General features: G+C 36.9%; 1 protein-coding gene across 1 annotated transcript in view; it reads left to right on the top strand.

Moving 5' to 3' along the window:
• The window catches only part of LOC130802746 (GDSL esterase/lipase At1g71250-like), a 43,401-nt gene that overhangs the window by 8,274 nt on the left and 25,127 nt on the right, over positions 1 to 10,000 (top strand). Inside the window, exon 2 of the mRNA XM_057666805.1 lies at positions 9,960 to 10,000. This exon is cut by the window's right edge and continues 87 nt beyond it. Coding sequence (XP_057522788.1) covers positions 9,960 to 10,000 — 41 coding nt within the window. The remainder of the gene's footprint in view (positions 1 to 9,959) is intronic.

Below are 10,000 nucleotides of genomic sequence, written 5' to 3'. Positions count from 1 at the left end.
ATGAGATGCCAACCAAGACAAAATTTATGAGTTGGAGCCTAACTGCGTATGAAAGGTTCTTTGATTGCCAGCTTGGAATTCTACATGTCATACTATCTGCGAACTGCTAATAATAAGCTACTTAAAACCTCTTGGAGGTAAGAGGAATGCCAAGGTATTTGAAAGGAAGAGAAACAATGTTGCAGTTGTTTAGTTTGCCAATCAGCTCTTTTAGATTAGGTGGGATACCTGCTGTGTATATAGCTGATTAGTTGGAATTAGCTTGCAGGCCTGATGTGTTAACCACCTTAACATAATTGAAATAACCTTTGTAAAAAATCATTAAATCATTGGCGAAACATAAATGTGTAAGTTTAATACATTTGCATCTAGAGTGATAACCATAGGAGCTATCAACACTCCTCAAAATGCGGGATAAGTATTAATTTCATACCTATTAAGAAACGTAATAGTGATAAAAGATCACCTTATCTCAAACCACGCTTAGCTTTAAACAATTTGGAGGGCGTACCATTAATCATCAGAGCATAGCTGGTGGAGGTTATGCAGGTCATGGTAATCTTAATGAAGTGACGAGGAAAATTCATAGCAACTATCATTTCTTTAAGGAAATTCCAATCCAAGGTATCCTAGGCTTTGCATAGATCGACCTTCAGAAGAAAACTAGGGGCACCATTTTTCCTTTCATATTGTTTAACCATGTCTTGGCATGGAAGAGCATTATGCATGACAGTCCTCCCAGCTACAAAGGCTCCTTGAGCTTGATCAATTAAGTGCCCTAGCACAAGTTTCAGCTTGGAGCAAATTAATTTGAAAATGCATTTATAAAGAACATGAGAATAAGAAATTGGGCAAAATTCACCTGGATGGGAAGGACACTTCACTTTTGGATGAGAGTTATGGTAGTGGTATTCCAACTTTGTAGCATTTTGCTATCCTAAAAAAACTGAGTTATAACATGAACAATGTCTGTACCAACAACTAACCAAGCCGCTTTATAAAATTTGTTGTTCTATCCATCTAAACCAGGAGCTTTGTCATCTGGGATGCTCCATATAGCCTTTTTAATCTCATCAGCTGTAAAAGAAAGATTCAAAAAGTTTCGATGCATATTAGAAAGCATAGGACCTTGTTGAGAAATGTTGAGATTAATTCCAGATCTATTGGTGTATTCATAGAAAAACAAGTCTGAGTAGAACCTATGGGAAGCCCCCTCAATCTGGATAGGATAAGTAATCTCATTCCCATCAATGTGAAGAAAATTGATTTTATTGATTCTATTGCGATGCTTCAAGATCTGATGAAAGAACTTGGCATAATCATCACCAAACTGGAGCCAATAATGAACTTAAGCTTTTTTTTTCTAAGGGAGGATTCCATGTCCCTTTTAATCAATCCAATCTGATGGGAAATTTGTTGTACTTTTGTTGCCAGAGTGCTGCTGTTAGGGTGATCATGTAACTGGTTCTGAATTGCAGCTAGATCAGATTCAACTTTAGACAAATGTTTTTGTAGTTGATCTTTCCCATACAAATTCCTCAATTTGTGCTTAAGGATGTTAAGCTTCTGAGGTATTTGAAAGCTACTATACCCTTCAATCTTCACCTCCCAAACTTCATTCAAAATCTCAACAATTTATCCTTAAGAGTCCAAAAGTTAAAAAATTTAAAAGGTTTCAGTCCTATTGTACTCTTAGAAAACTGGATCAACATTGGTGAATGATCATAGTTCACCTCAGGTAAAAAGGAGACAAAAGCCATTAGAAATAAGTCCTCCCAAAGGTCAATACCCAATCCTCTATCTATCTTACTAAGGACTCTCTTATCAACCGCTTGTTTATTAGCCCAAGTGAAAAACCGACCATTGTAATGCAGATCATGAACTCCACGAACCATTATACAATCTCTCAAGGGCTGAACTTCATGAAGCCGAACAGGCTGCCCACTTCGTACATCAAAGTTGGCAATACAATTAGAATCCCCCGTGATAATCCACGCTCAAGAAATTATTTGACTAATGTTATGAAGGTCATGAAGAAGTTACAACCGATCTTTCTTCTTAGAAGCACCATGAACAAAAGTGCATATGAACCAAGATTTATTTCTAGTAGTAATAGAGATATGGATAAACTAACTACTACAAGTAAGAACATTCACCTGAATATCATCACTCTTCCAACCCACAATTATCCTACCCCCGCTATGCCAAGCTAAATTTGTTGTCAAGCACCAACTGGGACACAATCTAAGATAAAGAGCTCCTAACCCCTTTTTCTTTACCTTTGTTTCTAGGAGTCAAAATAAGGATATGTTATTTGAAGATAGAAAATGAGCTACCTCCATCTGTTTGTGCATCTTATTAAGGATCCTAACATTCCAAGCACATATGTTATTCATTGTCCAGTATGGGGTGCGCCCCCAGTGCTATCATGAGTAGTCATATCATCACAAAGGTGGATTGGGTCATCATGTGATATCCCTATACCATGTGGAACCTGGGGCTCCTTCTCCTCTAAGGCACTAAGACCATTAGATGTTTGTATTTCAGAGATACGTGGCAATTCCTCACTATTGAGTTGGTGCTGATCCATTTCAAAAGTGGAAATGCCTACTTCAGGTAATACTACATTTTCATTGAATTTTGTGGCCTTCACATACCCTCCTTTGAAGCCCTTCTTCACCAACCAGAATCCTTCTTCACCAACCAGAATCCTTCTTCATCAACCTCTAGTTGGGACTTAGATGGTTTCGGTTTACCCATCCTACAATTCGTAGGAGAATGCCCAAATTGCAAACATTTGCTACACGAAACTAGCACCCATTCATACTGTATTGGTTGTGTGATGAGTTCATCACGCTCATTGGAAAAATAGAGTTCGTCTGAGAACCCTGCAGCAATATTCATGTTTACAAACACCCTTGCATACAACTTTCTAGATTTAGTAATAGTGGCGTAATCGACTTTCAACACTGTACCCAAATAACCCACAATGTCTTTAAACATAGAGTCACTCCAATACATGACATTCAATTTAGGTAATTTGATCCAAACCGGCATAGTCTCAATACTAGCTTTCTCAAAAGAACTGTGAGGTTACCATGGCTTAACTATGAACAGTTTCTTGTCAAAAAGAATACCATTCATACTACATGCTTGTTCTTGGTGTTCTTTCAACACAAATCTCAACAAAAACACTCCTCTATTAACCATACCAATTTTATCAATTTCTTGATCCTTCCAAATACAACGTACAAAGCCCTCAATAACATGAAAAGGGGGGTTAGCACTAGTCACATAGCATACAACAGCTTTAGACCAAAACCTAATCTCCTCCTCAACATCCTCCTTACGGACATTAGCAATTTTACGGGTAAGGAAAGGGGTAGGGGTAGGGGTAGGGGTACCTGTTTCAGCAACCTTGGCCGTGTTCAAGGTAACAATGGTGGAAACCCTAGGGGTAGCAGCTGGATTGGGTGTGGGATTAGGACCTTGTAGGATTGAGACCCAGCTTACTCCCACGGGAGCTTGAGCCGGAGAACCCATCGGAATAGGGGCCGTACCAGATGTACCTGCTTGGTTCATCGTTTGGAGTGAAGAATGAACAACAACACACGCTAAAGAAGACGTACCTACTGGTTCTGCTTGATTCAGTGAGGAAACCACAAGGGTACCAGCCTGGTTCAACAAGGGAATCGAAGCCATTGAAGTACCTGCTGGGGTTAATGAATGAAGTGAAGAAGATGACGCTTTACTCGAAGATTGAATTAAAGCCTACTTTCCCATTGATCTGAAGGCGATGGAGAACCTCTTAAAAACCGCTCACCGACGTCTTTCTCGGCACCACTTTCACTTTTGTTGGCCTCCCTCTCTTGCCCATGGCCGGAAATGGGACATAAGGGTTACCCAATCTGAGAGGAAAGCCTAAGAGGGAGAAGGCCTATATATTATATATTTTTCTTGGGATATAAAAAAAAATTCATTTACGAGAAAAACCAATATACATTCAAACTTGGACTCCACCCAAACTTAGATTGCATCAGTATGGAAACGAGACCCACCTTATAGGAAGGGTTTCCTCGCCCCACTCTTGATATGCATACGAGTAAGGAGAAACCAAAAGCTACAAAGCAAAACAAATAAAGTTGTAACTAAAAGTAAGCAATAGAAAGAGCTACCAACAATAAGGCAAAAACAAAGCCAAGAAAAGGTCAGCAACAACCCAATTCCAAGACACCTAACGGCAGCAACATGGCATGACCTAAGACCAACATCATCAAAGTGAAACACAGTAATCAAAAGTAACAGAAAGAATAATAACTGGAGTAGCAACAAGAAACAGACTGCAACAGCAAATCACTGATTCAATAAAGTAATGCTCCAAGAAGGGGTAAGAAGCCAACTGTAGAGCAAGCAATTTAAGATGGATCTCCTACCTAATATTCAAGATGACAGATGTAGGGGTGCTCACCAATCCATCTCACACAGCTTCATTTTGACATTTCCAAAAGGCATAAATTGTAGAAGCATATATCGCGCTCATTACTTGTTGAAGTTTCCTAAGCTTAAACTTGTGAAAATCCATATATGCAATGGGCTTAAAACGGATTCCAACCCATTTTGAAATTCCATCCACACACAACTAAATAAAAAGAGATTCAAAAAATAGATGATGAACAGATTCAGAACTGGATGCACACAATGAACATAAATCATCACTAGTTACACCAATCCTATAGAGATTATCCTTGGATTTTATTTTTTCCAGATCCACAAACCAACAACAAAAACGAGCTTTCGGAATTGAAATCCTATTCCACACTACATGTCGCCATCTAACCTTTTGGGTCAGTCAAAAGGTATCCTTATACACCTCATTAATAGCATAGGTATCCTGAAAGACCCATTGTTTCCAAGCGTCCTTAGTTGAGCAAATCTTTTTTCAGAGCCCAACTGGTTGTAGAGGGGCATTGAACAAATCCCATTTCCCTCCTTTCGTATAAACACCGTGAATCCATCTTACCCACAACGAATCTTCCATCATATGAATATGCCAAGCAATTTTTTCCACAGCAACCTGATTCTTAACATGAACAGTCCTCCAACCTTCTTGGGCTTACAAATCGAATTAATACAGATGTTAAGTTTCTTGGGGAGGATAACAATTTGGGCCCAATAAGCAGAAATTGCCATTAACGCCGAATTAATAAGTTGAAGCCTAGCTGTATAAGAAAGATTTTTTGCTTACCAACCTTTAATTCAGCTTGTCATTTTATTAGCTAACTTCTCACATTCAGCTATGGATAATCTTTTACAAGAAAGGGGCACTCCTAAATATCGGAATGGAAAGCTTCCAAAAGGAAAAGTAGTAAGATCACCAATAGTCGTTCAAATGTGTGGATCAACAGCTGCTGTATACACTGCTGATTTAGAGGCATTAGCTTACAGACCAGAAGCCTTAGAGAAGGAAAGAATACACCGATAGAGTAATCTAACCGAAGCAATATCCCCTTTGTAAAAAAGCATCAAATCATCTGCAAAACAAAGATGAGAGAATCTATCCTCGGGTGGAAACCATAACTTCCCTCAACACTTCTCAGAATCTTAGATAAATACTCCATAACAATAACAAACAACAAAGGGGAAAGAGGATCCCCTTGTCTAAGACCTCTATTGGCCTTGAAGCTAAGAGTAGGACACCCATTGAGCATAAGAGCATATCTTGTGGAAGTAATACATACCGTAACAATATACGAATAAACTATGAAGGAAAGTTCAAAGCAATTAACATTTTTCCTTGAAAAATTGTCAAACCATGGTATCATAAGCTTTGCATAAATCAATTTTAATTAAATAACTAGGAGCACAGCGTTCCCTAGAGTATTGTTTAACCAAATATTGACATAGCAAAATGTTATGCATGATACTCCTGTCCTCTACAAATGCCCCTTGAGCTTGATCAATTAAGCTACCAAGGACCAGCTTCAATTTGGAGCAAATCAGCTTAGATACACACTTATAAATAACATGACAACAAGAAATAGGCCGGAAATCACCTGGGTGAGTAGGGCATTGGACCTTAGGAATCAAAGTAATAGAGGTAGTCTGCCAGCTCTTGGACATTTTCCCATTAGTGAAAAACGGATAATAGAATTAGCAATATCATCTCCCACAACATCCCATGATGCTTTGTAAAATTTACTATTGAACCCATTCAAGCTAGGAGATTTGTCATCTAGAATGCTCCACATCGCCTCCTTTACTTCCTCACTAAAAGAAAGGTAGAGTAAGCCTCTCTGAAAGTCGGATAAAATATGCTCAAGTCGAGCAATCTTCAAATTAATCTTAGCTTTGTTAGTCATTTCAGTAAAAAAGAGGTTTAAGTAAAATTGATAGAACTCATGTTGAATTATATTAGGGTCAGTGATATCTTGCCCTCTAAGATGAAGAAAGGTGATCTTATTTATTCTATGCCTTTGTTTGATACTCTAGTGAAAAAAATGTTATATTATCATCACCAAGGTGAACCCATTTCATCTTAGCTTTCTGTTACAAAGTTGATTACATATTATGCTTGAGTTGTTATAAGGTTATTGAAGCTTGATGCTCCTTAGAAGCAATCTCAACACTGTCAGGTTGGGCATGCAATTGATTTTGCAAGTCCTAGAGAGTGCATTCGGCCTTATACATAAGATTCTGCTGCTGATCATGACCATACCATTGTTTCAATTTTCCCTTCAAGATAATCAGTTTTTGTGAGATTTGGTAACTGAGATACCCCTGAATGTGAGTATTCCACACTCCACGTACATTTTCCTTAAAGGTATCTTGGTGGCCCAGTAGTTAAAGAACTAAAAAGGTTTTTTGCCCCTTAGAGGAGCAGAGAAGGAAACCAACATGGGAGTGTGATCGAACAACCGTTCAGGTAAAAATACAATGGACACATTTAGAAAAGCCTCCTCCCAAGCATCATTACCAAGAATTCTATCAATTTAACTCATTACCCACCTACAACCCGCCTGCTTATTCAACCAAGTAAAGAACCGACCACCATAATGAAGATCGTGTACTCCACACCATGTCATAATCCCTGAAAGGTTGAACTTCATGAAGCCTAACTGCTTGACCATGACGCTCGTTAAGATTAGCAACACAATTAAAGTCTCTCAAAACTATCCGAGGAGATCTAATCGTCTTACTAAGCTCCTAGAGGTCTTGAAAGAGTTGTAATCGACCAAGTTTCTCAGAAGAACCATAAACAAAAGTTCCATAAAAGGGAGTACCAGCTCTAGGAGTACCCATGATGTGAATGAGTTGGCTAGTACAATAGAGAATATCAACTTGGATATCTTCAATTTTCCACCCAAGATGATTCTACCGCCATCATGCCATGTAACATTACTAGTCATACATCAATTAGGAAATACTCGCAAATAAAGATTACCTAAGCCCTTCCTCTTTATTTTAGTTTTGAGAAGCCCAACAAGACTAATATTATTGTGCGAAATGAAGTTAGCAACCTCAAACTATTTATTAGTCTTATTAAGCCCCCTCACATTCCACGCAACAAGATTAATCATTACCATGGATGGGATTAGCTCCCAGCGCTGTTGGTATTGATATTTGAATAGTCCCCTTATCATTAAAGTCTGAGGACTGAACATTCAAAGCGACAAAAGCATTTGAGCACCCTACAGTAAACACTTTGCTTAGTAAGTTGTTGTGTAGAGGTGCCAGCTCCTAAAGTCTATGAAGAAGAAGGCAGGCATGCTGGTTGTGCTTAATCAATCTGAGTAGAAGTAAGAGAAGCAGGCTTAGCTGATGGTACAGGTTGAGAAAAACCTTCTGGCACATCAATAGCTTCTAAGACAGACTTTTGTGGAAGAATCTTATCTTGGAATGGCCTCTTAAACTTTCTAAATCCATCCTCGTCAACCTCTAATTGAAACTTAGAGGGACGAGGTTACCCATACGGTAGTCTGTGAAAGTATACCCAAATTGGGAGCATTTAGTGCACCAAACAGGAATCCACTCATATTGCACCGGTTGAGCAATTAATTTCTCATTGTCATTCGAGTAAAACAATTCATCAGGAAAACCTTCAGATACATTTATCTCGACTAGAACACGAGCATACGACATTTGCGTTCTGGTAAGAGTCGCCGTATCTACCTTAAGAACATTGCCAAGATAACTAATTATGCTTTACAATGTTGAATCAGTCCAGTATGATAAATCAAGTTTAGGTAATTTAACCCAAAAAGGGACAGACGTGATGCTTGATTTCTCATACGAAATCTTCGGATACTATGGTTTAACAATGAACGGCTTTTTGTCGAACAATATCCTATTCATGCTACAGGCTATCTCCTGATCTGATTTCACAGCAAACCTCACAAGAAAAACACCCCTATTAACCACACCAATGTATCAATCTCTTAATCCTTTCAAATCCTTCTAACAAAACCTTCAATAACATGGAGGGGGGATTTGCACTAGTGACATGGCAAACTACGTAATTATCCCAAAACTTCATCTCATTCTCAATATCAGATTTAAGGACTCTAGCAATTTTTCTAGAGCGAAGAGGAATACCTGGAGTGGCCTTAGAAATAGCAACAAAACCATCACTAGGGTTTAGAGGCAATGGAACAGTTGTCGATTATTGTTATGAAGATCCCATTAAAATTGAAACCCAGCTAAGGCCCACGGCATCATTGGTGATAAAAGGAATGTTTTGCCTGACAGGAGGATAGACGAGTCAATACCGATTTATTAACAAGAATCGATTTAGGCTGATGATGTGATAAAGTTAGAAGATAGCACGCTCCGCAGTAAAAGAAGAATCCTTTAAAGAGCAGCTCCTAGTTGGCTTCCTTGGCACTGCTTGCACCTTCGCCGGCAGATCTCTCCTGCCCATGGTCGGAAAAGGGAACTGAGAGTTCACCAAATTAGAGAGAGTACCGAAGAGGGAGAAAGAAAAGGGAGAGCTATTTCCTCTGCCAATATATTATATTATATTATATTATATTATATTATTATTATTATTATTATTATTATTATTATTATTATTATTATTATTATTATTATTATTATTATTATTATTACATTAATCCGTATTCCATATCATAGAAAGAAAATTTTATAAGAAATTGGTGAGAAGTCGAGCAACAAGCTCAGCACCCACACCCTTTTATTATTATTATTATTATTATTATTATTATTATTATTATTATTATTATTATTATTATTATTCATTCGCTATTTTTTGTTTTTCCCGTTTACCTTTTCATAGTCTTCAAAGTGATTTGTTAGACTTAATAAAATCTCTCAATGCACATTAGAAAAAATTATAAAAAATATATAATAAAAATGTATGTATTACGAGAATCTAATGAGATCACCGGGTATATTTATCTTCTATATTTGTCTTATAAACCTTTTGCAATTTTCGCTCTCTTTAAAATGTAATATTCTCATAGTAGTGATATCACTGTATCAATAGATTAATAATATATATAATATTTATTAGTATAGTATTACTTATATTGGTATATTATCAGTGGTATTAGTTTAGTATAAGTAGTATTATTATAATATTAATCGTATTTGTATATTATTAGTCGTATTAGCTTAGTATCTGTCTCAATTTAAATAGTATTAGTACTCATCTTTGTATATTATTAGTTTACTATAGTATTTGTCATATTAATGTAGTATTAATCGTATCAATATATTAGTACTTGTCATTATAATTTTGACCTTCCTATTTTCATTGTACTTATCATTATAATTTTTCATGAAATTAAACTTATAATTAAAACTTATAATTATGATTAAATTTTTATAATTTAGCATACACCCTAAACTTAAGACTTTTATACTTTAAATTATATAACACTTCAGTCAAAAATTAACAAGATTTTTTTATCATTAGTGAAAATTAATAATTTGATAAACAGGAGAAAAGCTAGCCATGCCATATCTTCCAGCATTTGCAAAT

The sequence above is a fragment of the Amaranthus tricolor genome, chromosome 16 (genome assembly GCF_026212465.1).
Source record: "Amaranthus tricolor cultivar Red isolate AtriRed21 chromosome 16, ASM2621246v1, whole genome shotgun sequence".
Classification (NCBI taxonomy): domain Eukaryota; kingdom Viridiplantae; phylum Streptophyta; class Magnoliopsida; order Caryophyllales; family Amaranthaceae; genus Amaranthus; species Amaranthus tricolor.
The sequence above is the reverse complement of the archived record's forward strand: the minus strand, read 5'-3'. Positions and strand labels throughout refer to the sequence as shown.